This window comes from Hemiscyllium ocellatum, chromosome 19 (genome assembly GCF_020745735.1).
Source record: "Hemiscyllium ocellatum isolate sHemOce1 chromosome 19, sHemOce1.pat.X.cur, whole genome shotgun sequence".
Lineage (NCBI taxonomy): Eukaryota > Metazoa > Chordata > Chondrichthyes > Orectolobiformes > Hemiscylliidae > Hemiscyllium > Hemiscyllium ocellatum.
The window spans coordinates 47,945,048-47,965,561 of NC_083419.1; the positions used below are offsets into that span (position 1 = coordinate 47,945,048).

General features: G+C 40.1%; 1 protein-coding gene across 1 annotated transcript in view; it reads left to right on the top strand.

Annotated features, from left to right (window-relative positions):
- The window catches only part of ribc2 (RIB43A domain with coiled-coils 2), a 60,250-nt gene that overhangs the window by 30,341 nt on the left and 9,395 nt on the right, over positions 1 to 20,514 (top strand). Inside the window, exons 4-5 of the mRNA XM_060839435.1 lie at positions 6,457 to 6,575; positions 16,512 to 16,739. Of these exons, the coding sequence (XP_060695418.1) occupies positions 6,457 to 6,575; positions 16,512 to 16,739 (347 nt within the window). The remainder of the gene's footprint in view (positions 1 to 6,456; positions 6,576 to 16,511; positions 16,740 to 20,514) is intronic.

A 20,514-nucleotide genomic window follows, 5' to 3' on the forward strand; every position in this document is an offset into this window, starting at 1 on the left:
ATGAGTACAGTTGGGAAAAGGAGCAAGTCAAACAGTCAGGGCAGGAGGGAAAAAAAACAGAGAATGGTAGGATTGATAAATTAAACTGCATTAATTTCAACGCAAGAAGCTAAATAGGGAAGGTGGATAAACTCAGGGCATGATTAGGAACATGGGACTGGGATATTGTAGCAATTACAGAGGTGTGGCTCAGGGATGGATAGGAGTGGCAACTTATGCTCCAGGATACAAATGCTTTAGAATACATAGAAAGGGAGGCAAGAGAGGAGAGGGAGTGGTGTTTTTGATAAGGGATATCATGACAGCTGTACCTAGTGAGGATATTCCTGGTAATAAGTCCAGGGAAGTTATTTGGGTCACAAAACAAAACTCTAAACCGTTCGCAACAGCCGGACCACTCAGTTTTCACACCTCCCCGCTCCTGCCGCTGTTGCCCCCGGTTAATTTTCTTTGTTTTTCCTGATTTATGTACTCCAGCATCGCTAACTACCCTCCCCACTGCCGCCAAATTCTTTGGATGGAATTGAGGAATAAGAAAGAGATGATCACTTTATTGGGATTATACTATAGAGCCCCCAATAGTCAGCAGGAAATTGAGAAACAAATTTGTAAGGAGATCTCAGTTACCGGTAGGAATAATAAGGTGCTTTATGGTAGGGAATCTTAGCTTTCCAAACATAGACTGGGAGTGCCATGGTGTTGAGGCTGGAAGTTGGCTAGCGTGATGCCACTATTTTAAAAAAATAGTAAGGAAAAGCTAGGGAACAGTAGACTGGTGAACCTGACATCAGTGATGGGCAAATTGTTGGAGGGAATCCTGAGGGACAGGATTTACATTTATTTGGAAAGGCAAAGGCTGATTGGGGATAGTCAGCATGGCTTTGTGCATGGGAAATCATGTCTCAGGAACTTGACTGAGTTTTCTAAAGAAGTAACAAAGAGGATTGATGAGGGCAGACCAGTGGATGTGGTCACAGTAAAGTTTTCGTCAAGGTTCCTCGTGGTAGACTGGTTAGCAAGGTTAGATCACATGGAATACAGGGAGAACCACCCCTTTGGATGCAGAACTACCTCGAAGGTAGAAGACACAGGGTGGTGGTTGGGGGGTTGTTTTTCAGACTGGAGGCCTGTGACTACTGGTATGCCACAAGGATCGGTGATGGGTCCACTGCTTTTCATCATCTATATAAATGATTTGGATGTGAACGCAGGAGGTATAGTTAATAAGTTTGCAGATGACATCAAAATTGGAGGGGTAGTGGGCAGTGAAGAAGGTTACCTCAGAGTATAGTGGGATCTTGATCAGATCGGTCAATGGGCCAAGGAGTGGCAGATGGTGTTTAATTTAGATAAGTGTGAGGTGCTGCATTTTAGAAAGGCAAATCAGGGCAAGACTTCTACATTTAATGGTAAGATCCTGCGGAATGTTGCTGAACAAAGAGACCTTGGAGTGTAGGTTCATAGTTCCTTGAAAATAGAGTTGCAGGTAGATAGGATTGTGAAGAAGGCATTTTCTTTATTGGTTAGGGCACTGAGTATCAGAGTTGAGAGGTCATGTTGTCGCTGTACAGGACATTGGTTCAGCCACTTTTGGAATATTGTGTGCAATATCTGGTCTCCCTCCTGAATGTTGTGAAACCTGAAAGGGTTCAGAAAAGAATTACAAGGCTGTTGCCACTGTTGGAAGGTTTGAGTTATAGGGAGAGGCTGAATAGGCTGGGGCTGTTTTACCTGGAGCATCGGAGGCTGAGGGTTGATCTTATAAAATCATGAAGGGCATGGATAGGGTAAAATAGTCAAGGTCTTTTACTTGGGATGGGTGAGTCCAGAACTGGAGGGCATGGGTTTAGAGTGAGAGGGGAAAGATTTAAAAGTGACCTAAGGGGCAACCTTTTTCACACAGAGCGTGGTATGTTAATGGAATGAGCTGCCAGAGTAAGTAGTGGAGGCTGGTACAATTACAACATTTAAAAGGCATGTGGATGGGTATATGAATAGGAAGGGTTTAGAGGGCCAAGTGCTGGCAAATGGTGCTAGATTAATTTAGAATATCTGGATGACCTAGTTGAGTTGGACTGAGGGGTCTGTTTCCATGCTGTGCATCTCTATGGCTCCATATGGAAAAATAAGTATCCTCTCATTTTAAACTGAAACTAACAGCACTTACAAATACCCAACATGGAGTACACAAATGGAGACTAAAGTATGCATAGTTAGGGCAATAGACATTGTTCTCTGTAACAAAGTCAGAGATTCCAAAGACTGTTTTGCACATCTGATTACAAAGTTGAGAACATTTCATCTGGGTTGAAGAGATACTTTGAGCAGGAAGGAAAGAATCCTGTTATCCACATAATAACATAAGTAGGACTAGGAAAGAGGGATTATGAGCAGCTCAGGCTAAATTGAAAAGCCAAACTAGAAAGTTAAGAACCTCCAAATTATCACCTGAGCCACATGCAAATAGGAATAGAATAATTAAGGTTAGAGTGGTAAATAATGGCTCAAAGATTTGTGGGACAGAAATGGGTTCCAATTTATGGGATTCTGGCACCCCATTGGAACCATGCTGGGATGGTGTTCTGGCTAATCCATATAACTAAATTAGAAATCAATCTGTCTTGATAATGTACCGCTATTCCTTTACTGTCACTGGATTAAAATCCTGGAATTTCCTCCCTATGGGTATTGAAGGTTAACCAATAGTAAATGGATTGCAGTGGTTCAAAGAAGGCCACATACCACTTCCTTCTCAAGGACAACTGGGGGAGGGCAATAAATGCTGACCAGCAAGCAACACCCACCTCCAAGCAAATAAATAAATATAAAAGTGCCACTATTTCTACCTTAATAATTGGACTCTGGAATTTTCTCAGCAACAGATGTCAGATTTACTGGCTTATAGTTTGCTACTTTTTATCTTGTGCCTTCTTGAAAAAGGTGTCTCCAACCTCACCCCTGAGTAATTAATTTAAAGCCTGATCTAGATCAATCTTCACAGTGATGGACATGAGAAGAATCCCAAAGACAATAGGTAAGCAAGGTGCTAATTAGAGGAAATATTTTATTATAATCTGCACCATAAAGAGCAATTTATTTGACAAAATAATGGTTTTAGAAGTAGTAAATTAGCATGGATAGAAGATTAGCTAACAAATAGAAAACAGAGGTGGGATAAAAGAACCATTTTCAGGATGACAACCCATAACTAGTGGATTGCCTCAGCAATCACAGTTAAGACCACAATTATTTACAGTATATACTAACTTGGATGAGGCAAGTGACTATTATAGCCAAGTTTGCTGATAACACAAAAATAGATGGGAAGGCAAATAATGAGAATGAGAGAGATTAGATTCCTATGGTGTGGAAACAGGCCCTTCAGCCCAACAAGTCCATACCGATCCTCTGAAGAGTAACCCAATCCAGACCCATTTCCCTCTGACTAACGCACCTAACACAATGGGCAATTTAACATGGCCATCGACCTGACCTGCACATCTTTGGACTGTGGGACAAAACCAGAGCACCTGGAGGAAACCCACACAAACATGGGGAGAATATGCAAACTCCAAACAGGTAGTCTCCTTAGGCTAGAATCAAACCTGGGTCCCTGGCACTCAGAGGCTGCAGTACTAACCTCTGAGCTACTGTGCCGCCCCAAAGGGATGACACAAAGGGACTTCAGAGGGATATAGACAGGTTTAGGCAAGTAAGCAAAAACTTGACAGATGGAATATAATGTGAGAATATGTGAGATTATGCACTTTGGTAGAAAGAATAGAGAAGCTGAATATTATTTAAATGGAGAAAGACTGCGCAAAGCTACAGAACCAGGGAATTTAGATCTCAAAGCTAGTATCCAAGTTAAGAGAATAATAGGGAATGCAATTGGAATATTGGCTCTTATTTCAAATGGAGTGGACTATGAAAGTAGAGAGGTTCTGTTAAAGCCATACAAGGAACTAATCAGACCACAGATAGAACAGTTGTTGGCTTCTTATCTAAGCGAACATATCCGGGCAGTACTGAGAAGGTTCACCAAGCTGACACAAAGTCTGGAGGTGCTGTCTTATGAGACGAGGTTGAGTAGGTTGGGTTGAGACTCATTGGAATTCAGAAGAATGAGAGGCGACATTGTAGAAACAAACAAGATTCTTCGGAGACTTGACAGAGTGAATACTGAAAGGTTGTTTCCCCTTTGTTGGAAAGTCTAGGACCAAGGAGCATAATCTCAGTAAGGGACTGTTTATTTAAGATAGGCTCGAGGAAGAAATTATTCTCACAGAGGTTAGTGCGTCTGTAGAATCCTTAACTGCCAATGCCTCTTTGGGCTGGGTGATTAAGTTAGACATATTTTCAACCAGTATGGAATCAAAGATTATATGGAAAAGGCAGGAAAGTGGAGTTGAGGGTTATTAGCTAAGCCATGAAGATCATGATGTCCTATGTCTTATAGTCCTATGTCCTATGGTCCCAGATCACAGCTTTTAGCCAGGCTAGTCTGCTTTCCCGTAGTCATTGGAGTTCTGATGAAAAGTCACAGAGTTCTAATTTCCCATATTGCAGTATTTTGCATTTACTTGTAGGTTAGCATCTATTTTTGTTCAACTTCAGATGCTGTTTCAAGTCCAGTCCAAACTGATGAAAAGAAATCTTCTTTTCCAATGATTTGAATGATCATAGATGGATTTGAAATTTGGGTACACAGTTCTTCGTAAGTACAGGTTCATAGTTCCTTTAAAGTGGAGTCACAGGTGGATAGGATATTGTAAAAGACATTTGGTATGCTTTCCTTTATTGGTCAAAGCATTGAGTATAAGAGTTGGGAGGTCAAATTGTGGCTGTACAGGACATTGGTTAGGCCACTTACAGAATATTGTGTGCAATTCTGGTTTCCCTCCTATAGGAAGGATGTTGTGAAACTTGAAAAAGTTCAGAAAAGATTTACATGGATGTTGCAAGGGCTGGAGGGGTTGTGCTCTAGGAAGAGGCTGAGTAAGCCGGGGCTGTTTAGTGTCGGGAGGCTTCCGGATGACCTTGTAGAAGTTTATGAAATCATGATTGGCATGGATAGGGTAAATAGACAAGGTCTTTTACCTGGGGTGGCTCTAAAGGGCATAGGTTTAGGGTGAGTGGGGAAAGATTTAAACACAACCTAAGGGGCAACGTTTTCACACAGAGGGTGGTGCATGTATGGAATGAGTTGCCAGAGGAAGTGGTGGAGGCTAGTACAATTACAACTTTTAAAAGGCATCTGAATGGATATAAGAATAGAAAAGGTTTACAGGGATGTGGGTCAAATGCTGGCAAATGAGACTAGACTAGTTTCCGTGCTGTACATCTGTATGACTCTATAACTGAAGATCTGCTACAAAACTTTCCCAAAACATAGTGACAGTAAGCTAACAATTTCATTGAAAGACTGCTAAGGGGACAACCTTTGGAAGAAAAAACTAGCAATTATGTAGTTTTACCTATGTTTCTAAAATACCTTAAATAATTTTACAAAGAACAAATTGTGATGGATTATAGTCACAGCTATAATAAAGTTGAATGGAAAAGCAAGATTCCACAGACATCAGTGTATTTTTGTTGTTGGTGGAAGGAATAGTGCTACTTAGAGCACTCATGGAACTTAAGAATGTAAGAAACAGAAGCATATGTAGAACATATGGCCTCTATGAGCCAGCTATTCTGCTTCAACTTTAATGCCCGCTTCCAACATCTCTTGATTCCTTGAGAGAGCAACATCTGTCTGAATGAGGCTTAAATATACTCAACACTGGGGCATCTAATACCGCAGTAGGGTGACCATATAGAAGGTTATAAAATCATGAAGGGCATGGATAGAGTGAATAGTCAGGATTTTTTCTCTAGGCCAGCAGAATCCAAAACTAGAGGGCATAGGTTTAAGGTAAGAGGGGGAAGATTTAAAAGGGACCTGAGGGGCAACTTCACCATACAGAGGATGATGTGTGTATGGAATGAGCGGAGGAAGTGGTGCAATTACATTTAAATGGCATCTGGATGGGTATATGAATAGGAAGGGTTTAGAAGAATATCTCGTTGGCATGGATGAGTTGGACTGAAGGGTCTGCTTCTGTACTGTACATCTCTTTGACTCTAAGACTGCTTAGAAGACTCAATATGAATCTTCTAAATGCTCTTAGCTCTGAGTGAAGAAATGTCTCCCCACATAAGTCATATGTTAACATTTCCTGCTGCATCTCCATGTCAACCATTGTCAAGCAATTAGTGCTGTATAAATTGGTGTTCCCTTTCAGAACTCATTTTTTTGCAACCAATCCTGCTGAATTTAAGATAAAAACTTCAGATTTGTCTTTCTTTTTAACAATTTTACATTCTGTATTATCAAACAATTAACAGTAAAATTTGAAGTTTCATAATAACTTGTTTAAGCTTATATTTTGTATAATGTGTTATTTTTTTCAGATAGCCTGTATAATAAATATAGGATAGCTCAGGACCAAAGAGCTTGTGAACTTCAACAAATGGAAGAAGATATGAAGAGAGCAATTACTGTGGCAACAAAAGATTTTAACCAGGCACAGGTTTCACTTTTCTTTCCATTCTATATGCTTTGGTTTAGAGATTAGATCATATTGCACATCTCCATTCATCCTGCCTATTCATAAAATGTCTTCAATTACATGAAATGAATTTTCATATTTAGACAGCGTAGGGAAAAGATGACTCCAACTTTAATGCTTATGGTTCTATCAGTCATCAGTGCACTCAATTCTTTTTGAGAAAGCAAAGTTGTGGATATGAATCTAATAGATGTCAAATCATTGATGAATGGTTTAAAGCACAGTTTCGAATGTGCATAGTATTCACAAAAATTATCTTCAATGTGTGATCATGACAGCACCCAAGGTAAAACTGACAAAGTAATGGATATCTTGAGCTTTAGAACCACCTTTCATAAATTTAAAAGCTACCATTGCAGACTAAATTGTTGTCGTCAATAATCACTCGCTAATGAGTATAATTGCCCACCTAGGAAATTCCATGTCACTGATCATGGGTTCTGTGCGTCTTTGTGGCTGATAAGCCCAATTCTAGACATGCATCTCCAATAGCACATTTCTCATGTGTTTCCAGGAAGTGGAATTGGTCCTTGGTCTTGAGATTGTTGGCATTCTTTTTCTGGTTCCTATTCCATATTTTGTCTTGCTGATAGGTGTTCTCAAAGAATTGTGTCCCTTCATGCAGTGGCTTCCCCCAAGTTGTATTTTTCTGAATGACGATCTCCCACACATTGACATCTGTGTTGTATTTTTTGAGTTAAGTTTCAGGGAGTCTTTGAAACACCCTTTTTTGTCCTTCTTTTGTTGGACTGGTTTTCTACAGTTGGCTAAAGATGATTTGCTTTGGAAGTCATAACTCGGACGTTCTAAGCACATGGCAGCTTCGGCAGAATTGGTTTTGGATATTTCATGGCTTCAATGCTGGTGCTATCAGCTGCTTCAACAATGCTGATGTTAGTACGTCTCTCCTCCTAGCTGATGCTGAGAATCTATTTCAAAAAGTGTTGATGGTACTTTTCAAGGCCTTGACATGGCATTTACTTGTAATACAAGTTTCGGAGTCACACAGAAGAGTCAGAAGGTTGACTGACTTCTACATAAGCATTTTGGTATCAGCATGAAAGTCACATTCTTATTCTACAGCATCTGAAGATAGCACTCACAGTTTGGATGTGATGTTGAATCTCCACATTAATGTCAACCTTAGTTGAGAAGTTGCTTCCCAGTTAGGGAAAATGTTCCAGGTTTGGGAGGGTTTCTCCATTTGATATTGGACCAGAACTTGACCTTTATATTTATTCTTTTATTTCTTCATTTATGGGATGTGGGCATCTCTGGCTGGCCAGCATTTAATGCCTGTCCCTAGTTGCCCTTGAGGGGTTGATAGTGAGCTGCCTTCTTGAAATGCTGTAGTCCACTTGCTGTGGGGTTGACCCACAATACCAGAATGGAACAATTTCCAGAATTTTGACCCAGTGACAGTGAAGGAATGGTGATATAATTCCAAGTCAGGATGGTGAGTGATTTGGAGATGAAGTTGAAGTTGGTGGTGTTCCCCTATATCTGCTGCCATTGTCCTTCTAGATGGAAGTGGTTATGAGTTTGGAAGGTGCTGCTTGAGGATGTTTGGTGAATTTCTGAGTGCATCTTGTAGATGGTACACACTGCTGCTACTCAGCGTTGATAGTGGAGTGAGTGGATGCTTGTGGATTTGGTGTCAATCAAGTGGGCTGTTTTGTCCTGGATGCTCTTAAGTTTTTTGAGTGTTGTTGGGGCTGTGTTCATCCGTGCAAGTGGGGATTATTCCATCATATTCCTCATTTATGCATTGTAGGTAGTGCGCAGGCTTTGTGGAGTCAGGAGGTGAGTTACTTGTTGCAGTATTTCTAGCCTCTGACCTGTTCTTGTAGCCACTGTATTTATGTGGTGAGTGCAATTGAGTTTCTGGTCAATGATAACCCCTAGGATGTTGATAGTGGGGGATTCAGTGATGGTAACACAGTTGAATGTCAAGGGCCTGTAGTTAGATTGTCTCTATTCGTGATGGTCATAGCCTAGCATTTGTGCGGTGTGAATGTTACTCACACTTATGACCCCAAGTCTGGATAATATCCAGATCTTGTTGCATTTGAACATGGACTGCTTCAGTTTTTGAGGAGTCATGAATGTACTGAACATTGTGCAATCATCGACGAACATCCCCACTTCTGACCTTATGATGGATGGAAGGTCATTGATGAAGCAGCAGAAGATGGTTGAGCATCGGACACTACCCTGAGAAACTCCTGCAGCTGAGATGACTGATCTCCAACAAGCATGACCATCTTCCTTTGTCAGGTATGACTCCAATCACCAGAGAGTTTTCCCCTAATACCCATTGATTCCAGTTTTGCTAGGGCTCCAACCTAGGACAGGTTGGTGAAAGATTTGAGTCTTCTTGAGGTTAAGCTGAGACCAATTCTTCAGTTTGCTTCTCCAAAGGTGTTAGATGAAGTTTGAAGATTCTCTTCTGAGAGAGCAGAGATGATATTGTCATCACACACTGACATTCCACCAGTGAGGCTGATGTTGTTTTCTTCTTGGATTTCAACTGGTTGAGGTTGAGAAGTTTTTCACCAATTCACACAGTGTCCACACTTCACTAGGAAACATGTTCTTGACAAACTGAAGTTGGTGGCAGTGAAGATAGAAGAAGGGTGAGGTTGATGGCACATGCTGATTGACCCATGTCTTGACCTCAAAGGATTCTGTAATGTCAGCATTGTTGGGAACCATAATTGACATCTTGTCATGGAAGAAAGGGAAGAAATGACCAGGAGAAGCAATAGAATAATGTGAAAGATATGAGAGACCATTTTACATGGAGAGGGTGAAAGTAATTCTCTAAAAGAGGAAGATAAAATGAACTAAAATGAAAAAAAAGGCTATCAGGTGAACTGGTCTAACATGACTAAATGGGATATGAGACCTCAGCTAGGGGCAGGGCCCAATGAAATGTTTTTGGAGGTGCTCCCAAAACTTCTTGGTTCTTTGCTTGTTTGCAATTTTAATTTTTACTGCACTATTATTGTTAAATTGGGCATAGTTATCTTATCTATTCTTATCTATTCCTGGCCGCTACCAGCTGCACACCAGGCAACTATGCATGGTGTTCCTCCAAAAGTGTTGTTTTCCAAGATAAACAATGGGTAGATTCTGTTGCATACTCTCTGGGGCCACAACCTACCCATTCTGTCCTTAGATTCAGTGTGTCTTTTCACTCATCTTATCTCCATTCGCAAAATTTCATTTTGGTCTCAGGTATCCCATCATGTACATTCTGCTGTCTGCAGCTTCCAATGGAGGTCACATACCTCCATCTTCTCTAAGAAGTCATGCAATCATGGATGACCCCAAAAACATATCTGCTGTCAGTGCATCTATTCATCGTACTTTCCTCAGATAGATCTTCAGTCAGAGCTGTCAGGACTGAGCAATGAAGGTAAGCTTGCCAAATGCCTTTTTAATCATCCTGTCTTTGTGACGAAGACTTCAAAGAATTCTGTACTTGCACCCCTAGGTCCCTCAGTTCTACACTACCAAAGACCCTACCATTAATTGTATAAGCTTGTTTGTTGTAACACAATGCAATGCTTGCAATTATCCAGATTGAACTACACTTGCCATTTTTCAGACGGTTAACCCAATTGATCAAAGTTCCCTTCTTCACTACCTTCTTTGCCACCAATTTTAATGTTGTCTGCAAACTTACTAACCATGTCTCCTAAATTCTCATTCAAATCATTTATATAAATGACAAACAAAAAAGGACCCAGAACCGATCCCTGTGGAAACACCACTCATTGCAGTCCTCCAGACTGAAAAGCAAACCGCCACTATTATTCTTTGTCTTCTGTCTTTAAACTAATTTTGTATTAATTTGGCAACTCACCCTGAATCCCATCTGACCTAACTTTACCAATTAGTTTACCGCGCAGAAGCTTGTCAAAGGCTTTACTAAAATCCAAATAAATGAAGGTTTTTTTCCGAAACATCAATTTTCTTGCTCCTCGGATGCTGCCTGACCTGCTGTGCTTTTCCAGCGCCACTCTAATCTAGACTCTGATCTCCAGCACCTGCAGTCCTCACTTTTGCCTCCAAATAAACAATGTCTACTGCACTGCCATGTATGGAGGGGTCAGCATTTATGCTATGATTGGGGAATGGTGAGTGTAGAGTACTGGGAAAAAAAATGTTGATAGTTCAGGTTAAGTGATTGGAATGTAAGAATGACTGAGCTTTGGTGGGCCTGACTACCAGACTTGAAAGAACAGATAGCCACATTGGGTTGGGGGTGGGGGGGGGGGTGTAGTGGTGAAGAACATGGTGACAGAGAATGTAACAAGTAGAACTGAAAGAAAAGGAAGGAGTGGTGTTGAATGCAATATTAAGTTCAGAAGATTGTAAAGTGCCTAGTCTGAAGATAAGATATTCTTCCTCCAGTTTGCACCAGGATTCGCTGGAGCACTGCAGATGCCGAGGACAGACTAGTGAATATGTGAGCAAGATGCTGTGTTAAAATGACCGGATATGGGAAGGTTGAGGTCATGCTTATGCACAGACTGGAGCTGTTCTGCAAAGCGGTCACCCAATCTTGTGTTTAATTTCTCCAATATAGACTGGGCCACATTAGATGTAACGAATACCTCCTCCAATCTTGTGTATTGTGTTCTCCCAGACTGGAGACTGGAAAACTGGGGACGGGTGGAGTCCCAGTCTGGAGGAATGGGAATGCCATCTCAGACTGGGAAGATGGGAAACACCATCACTCCAAGGTTTGGGCAGTGATATATTTGGAATTCTATCTCCCAGAGAGCTGGAGAGGGCTTTTGTCACTGAGTAGATTCTACAACATGAGAACAATTGATCTCTGAACAGCTGGAGGTGAGGGCTGAACAGGCAATCAGCCACAATTGTGTAGCTGCTACCCTGTTCAACAAGAGGCTGAATGGCTCTTTGCACTCTCCCTGGGTTGGATTTCCTGCCATTATCACATGAACGTGGTTGCATACAGTGTTTGTTGCTTCAAACCATTGTTGGCTGATAGAATCAGACTTTTTTCCATTTCCTGAGAGGACAGAGTTCATCTGTCAGCCTGAGTTCCCTAATTGGACCAGATTAACAGCCCCAACAAGGGAACTCATATTCTGAGGTCCAACTAGATGACTACAAATCCTATCTTGCCTGCACATGGTCCATATCCCTCTATCCTTTGACTGTTCATGCGTCTGACTAAATGTCTCTTAAACATTGCAATTATATCTGCTTATGCCACCTCACCCAGCAGCATGTTCCAGGTACCTAACACTCTCCAGTACAGCAGGCACCACTCTGATATGTTCTATCGATGTCATGGAATCTATAAGGAGGTCATCTATATATTGTATTAAGATGTTGTCATTCTAAGTTAGGTCTAGGTGTTTTAAGACCAAATTTATTATGCAGTGAAGTATTGCTGACTCTTCTGGAATCTTATAGAACCATGTCAAAGTGTACTGTAAATTTTCAACAACAAATTCAAACTTCTCTTGGGAATTCTGTGTGTGTTAATCAACCAGAATCCCATTAGTTATGTCCAGGATGCTGAATATTCAATATTCTGTCTTAAGGCTATTGAATATTGTTATGGAATTTCTTCTTTTATTTGATCAAAACAGTGAAGGGGAAATCTCCTGGTTTTTTTTCTTTTTTAAAATTCTGTGTAACACTGTTGTTTATTTTTTTCTTCTTTTTTTGTTTGTTTTTAATATTGTCATGGAATTAGCTACAATTGGTTATTTCCTATAGGTTATCTTATTTAATGCAGTTTAATTGATTGTTAAGTTGCATGACCACCCAGTTTTTCTTAACTTGCCACATGGGGGGTTAATGATTGAGTTGTTTGGTTTGACCATATTCGTTCTCTCTCAACTACTGTATAATTATCATGACTATATTGGGCTTTGTCTTTTTTTGAATATTTCTAATTGGGCACTGGCCCTGCAGTTGTTGTAAGGAGGCCAATTCCCTGATTGGGGTTATTAACCTGGTCCAATTAGGGAGCCCAGGCTGACACATATAAACACAGTGTCAGAGGTTCTGTTTACTCAGAGTTGGCTCTGAGGAAGCTGGATCAGTGTCAAGGACTTTCCATGAGTAAATAAAGAATGACTTGTTGATGGGATACTGCCCTCTATGAAGTTATTTCAGGCCCCTTATTCTGCTTATTTATTTCATATCCACTTGCCCATAATCTTGTTTATCTTTTGCCCATACATTGGAAACCAGTTGATAGGTCATTACCAGGTCTGGAGTCTCTCCAGTCTACTTCTGTGATACTGTTAAAAGTTGTGCCTACCATCGAAGGTGTTATTGAATCCCCAGGGTACCTGTGAATTCTGTCACCGTTTTTGTTCAGCCAAATTATCTATCTTGCTTTGGAACTATTAATCCTCCCAGTTGTCAGAGTATGCAGTTGTGGAGCAACTTCTGGAGTCTTATCAGTTTACTGATAAAATGATAGATTTGAAAACAGAAATGAATCAGTCATGATCTTATTGGAAGCTGCTGAGTACAGCAGACAATTTAATAATCAGGAGATGCTGTCAGATTATGAATTTGTGACTCCGTCGGCACTGCCCTCCCCAAAGTAAGAGGATAGATGGTGATGGTCCACAAGAGCACATTACTGAGGCACAGGGTAATACCCAGGAAAAAGTTAGGTGAAGAAGGCTTGAGGGCCAAGTGGTCTACTAATTTTCCTATTTTGTATGTTTGTCTATTAGTTCCCAATGTGTTGGGAACATAAAATCTTCTGTTTCCACTAGAATGATCTTGCTTTCCTATGGTGGAAAGGATTTCTCACTTACGTTTGATATAACTATATGGCATCACTTTTTGGAGAGAATTTTAATTCAGTTGTTTATAGTTACAGAGGCACCCATGCTCATTATCATGGCTACCTTCTTTCAATGTGCATTCCCTCTTTGTGCCTTGTATCTATTTCAGTTGTCCATTGCAATATCTCACTGTAGTTCACCACAACCAGCAATCCCATTTCTAGGAACTTTTGAAGTCCAGATTGAATCTCTCCTTCCAACATATTTAGGAGCATGATTGCAGACAATTTTACCATTGTAATGGGTTTTTGCTACTACAGCAGACCAGTTAAGACTAAGACCCTCCCAATCTCCATCGTGCCTCTTTCTTGAATCTGTCAAATTTCTGTTTACAGTGGTGCCTCGGAATGCGAATTTAATTCGTTCCAGGAGGCTATTCGGATTGCAAAAAGTTTGGATTCCGAAACTATTTTCCCCATAAGATATAATGGAAAGTGAATTAATCCGTTTCTGGACCAAAAAAAACACATTTTCAAGACACTTTTAACTGCAAATACACGTGGTTAAGGTAAAATAAGATGAGTAAATGACCTAAATATCAAGTAATAGTAATAAAAGCAAGAAATAAATGTACTAACATGAAAATAACTTCATTTACCTTACTGAGGAGTGCGAATGATGAATGCACTTATTTGCTTCACTGCTCTTCTTGGGTGCCATGATTGATGCACAAGGGTGATAATTTAAAAAAAACAGCACAAATCAAGGTGAAAACACGAGGTAAACTAGTGATGGACACAGTAGAGATGCTTTCACGACTACTACACGAGACAAACTGAACAATGTGCAACCTGAACGGTACGTGGTGTTCGGATTCTGAAAATGTGCTCGGATTTTAGGGCAAAATTTTCTCAAAATAATTTTTCAGATTCCAAGTTGTTCATAGAATAGGGGTGTTCGGATTCCGGGGTCACCACTGTACTTCTTTAACTTTATTCCAAAAATCAATATTTGTATGATTTATTTGGGTCAGGACAATGCTCCCATCAGCATTTGTTTCTCGGCTGGGGAAAGAGGACATACTGCATTAGTGGCTGGGTATTACACTGTTGAAAATGTGTTGCTGGAAAAGCGCAGCAGGTCAGGCAGCATCCAAGGAACAGGAAATTCGATGTTTCGGGCATAAGCCCTTCATCAGGAAATGAAGGGCTTATGCCCGAAACGTCGAATTTCCTGTTCCTTGGATGATGCCTGACCTGCTGCGCTTTTCCAGCAACACATTTTCAGCTCTGATCTCCAGCATCTGCAGATCACTTTTTCCTGGGTATTACACTGTGCCTCAGTAACGTGCTCTTGTGGACCATCACCATCTATCCTCTTACTTTGGGGAGGGCAGTGCCGATGGAGTCACAACTTCATAATCTGACAGCATCTCCTGATTATTAAATTGTCTGCTGTACTCAGCAGCTTCCAGGCAATGTCTGAGGATACAAGACACAGTTCTAGTGCCTGTGTTGTGTTTACTTCATCTTGTCTCTTTTTACTCTGTCTTTTCTATACATTTATAAATATTAAGTAGCTGCTAATTACTTTAAAGACACTCTTTTCATCCTCTGAGTCTCCCACTGTCCTTTTTGTTTAGCCAGGTTGTCGTCTGCATCCAATTCATTCTTTCTTTCTCATTTTCTTCGTTAGTTTCTTAGATGTATTTGCCATGAATCTGGTTATACTTTTCTGGTCCCCACTTATGGTTCTCTGGCATGATTATGGAGTGTGTTGCCATTGGGCTGCAGCCCAGTGGCTCAGACCTGCCTGTCTTCTGGGACAGATCTATCTGGTTTGTCACTTTGGAATGATTCTGACATATATTTTTGGCAGTGCATGGCTAGTTGTGCAGTTCCTGCTTCCTCACCTTCTAGTTACTCTCAGTTTCAGGTCTCTGCCAACTTTATTATATGATCACCAGTGGTAAAATAAAGATACACACCTCTCTGGTGCCTACAAAGAACTGGTCCCTCAGTTGTCTGTGGATTACCTTTCTCACAGCGCTAATTGATGTGCATTATCCAAAGACACTTGAAAATTGAATCAAGCTGCAGTTTATTTATCAGTACAAGTATGCATACAGGGGAGATCTCTAAAAGCATCTTAGTGTTATAGCATTTTTCTTGTACATTCAAACTATTCTTTCACCATTGGCCATAACTACATTATATGCTCTTATTTATACTTTCATTTTAGCACCAACAAGTCCATGTAAAAACAAATCACACCTTGCTCTTTGTTGTTCTGTAATTCTACACCCTCTCATATCAAAGTGTCCTGCCCCCTACCTCCCCTGACCTTCTCAACTTTCTATTTCTTTCTTTAAGTACTTATTTTATCAAGAATGGTTAGTTATGGTAAGTGGTAATATCTATATATATATAAAACCTTACACTTGTTTTTTTTTAGATTAGATTAGACTTACAGTGTGGAAACAGGCCCTTCGGCCCAACAAGTCCACACCGACCCGCCGAAGCGCAACCCACCCATACCCCTACATTTACCCCTTACCTAACGCTACGGGCAATTTAGCTTGGCCAATTCACCTGACCCGCACATCTTTGTGACTGTGGGAGGAAACCGGAGTACCCGGAGGAAACCCACGCAGACACGGGGAGAACGTGCAAACTCCACACAGTCAGTCGCCTGAGTCGGGAATTGAACCCAGATCTACAGGCGCTGTGAGGCAGCAGTGCTAACCACTGTGCCACCGTGCCGCCCAAAACAGAAATATTCCCCTTTAAATCACCACTTTTGCTTTTGCTGCTGCATGTGGTGATCCATACCTTGCTTAGTCCGTTAGTCCTAAATTGTTTCTGCAATTTCAGCAAGACTGAATAAAATATATAATCTCGAGCATCTGCGCAGCTTTGCACATTTACCTTTTACGTAAGGGCAAACTAATTTGACATCTTCCATGACAAACTGAGAAAAGTTAAAAAATACTTCCATTAAGTTCAACAGGTCAACAAAATAAATGATATTTTTCTCCTTGATTCTATTGTTTTTCGCAAAAAGGCAATAAATAGGAAGTTTTTTTATCTTTGTGGTTTAGGCAACTGAATCTGCTACAAGACGTAAACTTGAAAAACTCCAAGAGCAAGAAGATAATGCAATTGACATTCTAAACCAAATGCACAGTGATTTCTTAACAGAAGACCCAAAACAGGCATTTAGTGCTTTTGGACCAAATCGAGTCATTGTACATCGCTGGAAAGGAATGACACCAGACCAGATAGATGATGTTACTCACAAACAGAAGCAACAGGTCCAGGAAAAAAAGGTATTAGTATCAGTGGTCTTTAATTTTGCACATTTCCCCACCATTTGCCATATTTATATTTTATCTAGCTCTGATGAAATTGGAATTATTCACTACCTTTTACACTCTTCATACACAATACATGGTGAGTAATAATGGGCATTGAGTGAATTCTCATACCTACACAAGCATACTTTACAGCAATTATAGGATGATGGTCAATAATGGGGAGTCTAATTTTTTTCACCTTCCCTAATCTTGGCCCACAAAGAGCAATCCTCATACTTAGAATTTTTCCTTATTTTTATAGCCATTTTAGACAAAATTGGGAATTAATGTCTGCTTTGTGTACATAGATTAGTGATACACTATGTAGTGTTTGCCCTCTGAGCAATTAGAACCTCTGTAATTTAAAATACACTGAGAAATATTGTTATGTTTTAAGTTAACACCAGATACTGGTCATGATGTACACAAACATTTATTTCAATAAACAATCTCTGACTCCCTGTATACAAAAGATGACAATATACATAATAGTCATTTTATAGTACAGAGTTGAGTATTGCTGAAAAAAGGCACTTTTTTGAAGATTTTCATCTTGCACTCATCAGGATAACTTACAAGTCACCCAAATATCAATTTAATGGAAAAATCAACATGCTTCAACATAATGTGTATTTTTTCAACAGTAGGCATTATTTTAGAAATGGATAAAAAATGCCTCAGATTACATTCATCTATATTCTGAGAATAATCTGTAACATCAAATTTTAAATCTGATCTCCCCAAAACTGATTTTTTTAAAAAAGTGCATCACCAATATGTAGATCTATTTTAAGAATAACTGCTGTCAGTAGGAGCTTTATCTATTGGGGAAATTACAATGACCTTTTCTAAATTAGAGTTTTCAGTCTTTTTTAAGAGTTAAGAATGGTATAAATACTACTAACTAGAACTCAAATTCCCTTATAAAGTCCTGCTTATCCACACACACAAACAAATGGGGAAAATTGATTATGGTGGAGGTTGAAAACTGGAAAGTCAGTTCAGTGGTCTTTGCTTCCTGGTTCCAATGTTGAGATGATCCTTCTTTGGCAGTCAGGTCCTTGGTGTTCAGTTATCTTTCTTGGGAAGCTTCCACTGATTTATAAGATTTACAGAGAGACTGATTCACTTGAAAAATGTCTCTGATTTTTTCAATTCAAATGTCATAGTTCACATGAACCGCTGCAAGAAAGATATCAGTTTTTTTTTCCAAGTTTAAATTTAGTTTTTTTTAATGCAGAGAACAGGCAACTTCTACAGGCAACAGGGAGAATAGCTGCACACACATCTGTGCCTTTCTATCTCTCTGTGTCTCTGTAACTTGCTTCCTGTTCAACCTGCTCAGTTGGCTGAGAATTCATCAGCTTCATTTATAATCAATTTCTCAGGTCTTGGTCTTCTGCACATTGTAGGAACCACAGCCACAGAAACAGAGTTGACAATAGGAATCAAATTCCTTGCTGTGAAACTAGAGTCAGAGAATCATAGAGATGTACAGCATGGAAACAGACCTATCGGTCCAACCCGTCCATGCCGACCAGATATCCCAACCCAATCTAGTCTGACATGCCAGCACCCGGCCCATATCCCTCCAAACCCTTCCTATTCATATACTTTAAAAGTGGATAAATCCCCAGGAACTGATCAGGTGTACCCAAGAACTCTGTGGGAAGCTAGAGAAGTGATTGCTGGGCCTCTTGCTGAGATATTTGTATCATCGATAGTAACGGGTGAGATGCTGGAAGACTGGAGGTTGGCAAACGTGGTGCCACTGTTTAAGAAGGGCGGTAAAGACAAGCCAGGGAACTATAGACCAGTGAGCCTGACCTCGGTGGTGGTCAAGCTGTTGGAGGGATTGTTGCCTAATACCATCAAAATTGGCCTTTCTCCAATTTAGAACTTCAACTTTTAGATCTGATCTATCCTTTTCCATCACCATTTTAAAACTAATAGAATTATGGTCTCTGGCCCCAAAGTGCTCCCCCACTGACACCTCAGTCACCTGCCCTGCCTTATTTCCCAAGAGTAGGTCACATTTTGCACCTTCTCTAGTACGTACATCCATGTACTGAATCAGAAAATTGTCTATTGATCCATCCTGGTAAATCCATGTTATTTTGAAAAGTTCTATATCATTGCAGTCCACAGTTTTAAAAGGCAAAAAAAAACATAGTCTTCACATCAGAAACATTTGAGATTTAGTTCCTGTACCTTTGTTCTGTATTATCCTGCATATATATTTGTATGTGTGCTTCTTGTGAAACAATACTCCCCCCCAAACCTGCACTCCTATCACAGATAGAAGTGCGTGAAATAAACCCTTCTTCTGGTTTTTAACTTGACTACAGTGTTGTCGCAGAGCCCACAAACAGAAAAAGTGTGTGAAATAATGTCCCTCCATGTTTAAACACGATGAATAAATTAAATTGTGATCTGTTTATAGACCAGTAGTGAGAATAGGGAGACAGATTTGTTTTAAAATTTACAATCTGTTCATGGCACAATCTAGTTATGTTGGTTATTTGTTGGAAGTATTGAATAAGATGCCTCTGGTGCCTAATCTTCCTAATCTCCATATATAAAACCTATTCTCAGAAAATCAATGCAAAGCAGTCCAAGTATGCAGATGATAATGAATTAGATGAGTCAGCTGAATTGATAACATTACCATTGGAGTTATAAAATCTGTTGGATAAATATGAAAATTTCCAGTTGAAATTTCATTTAATTGCTACACACAGGCAGAAGTACAGAATATGTTGAATTTTGAGCATCTTTGGCAAGAGACCTATACTATGAGACCTGCTGAGTTTCTCCAGAATTTTCTGCATTTGTTTTGAGTTAATCTCTGGCTATTAATACCATATGTGAAAAATTATACCTTCTTTCTCAACGTTGAGATTTTTTTTGGTTTGCCATATTTTCCTAATTGGCTCACCATTACCCATATCATAAAATCATAGAATCCTTACAGTGTGGATGTAGGCCATTTAGCCCATTGAGTCCACACTGACCCTCCAAAGAGAATCCCACCTAGATCCACCCTCCCACTCTATCCCTGTAACCCTACAAATCCCCTGTCTAATCCACCTAGCCTGTACATCTCTAAACACTATGGGCAAAATGGCATGGCAAACCCACTGAACCTGCACATCTTTTGGACTGTCAGAGGAAACAGGAACTCCTGGAGGAATGCAGACATGGGCAGAGTATGCAAACTGCATGTAGACAATCACCCAAGGATGGAATCAAACTCAGGTCCCTGGCAGTAGGGCTAACCACTGAGCCACAGTGCCACCCCCTCATTCAGGACTGGAATAATTCAGCTCATGGAAACTGTCTTCCAGGTAGCTGAACAGTTTGACGATGTAAATGATCAGAGCAGAAGCTATTGCACCTCTGGGAGGAAAGGAGCTGTGTTCCAGCTCTGCAGTAAACAGCATCTCATACCTGGAGATAGCCAGTTTACTTCCAGGATTCTGATCAACAGAAGTATCATCTGAGCAAATCCACTGTAAAGGGACCACTGAACTATCTTCTCAATCTTTGCCACTACCCATAAAACCCCTTTTCTATTTTGTGTTTGTCTACTTCTGTCTCTGTGTGCATATATCTGTGTAGAGCAGGTATTTTAAAAGTCAAATTAGTGTTTTAACTAATAGAATCATATATCAACAGTTCATAATCGTTTGTCAATAGTAGAAATAATTTACTGGTAAAACTAGTAAATCTAAGTACAGAAACCTGG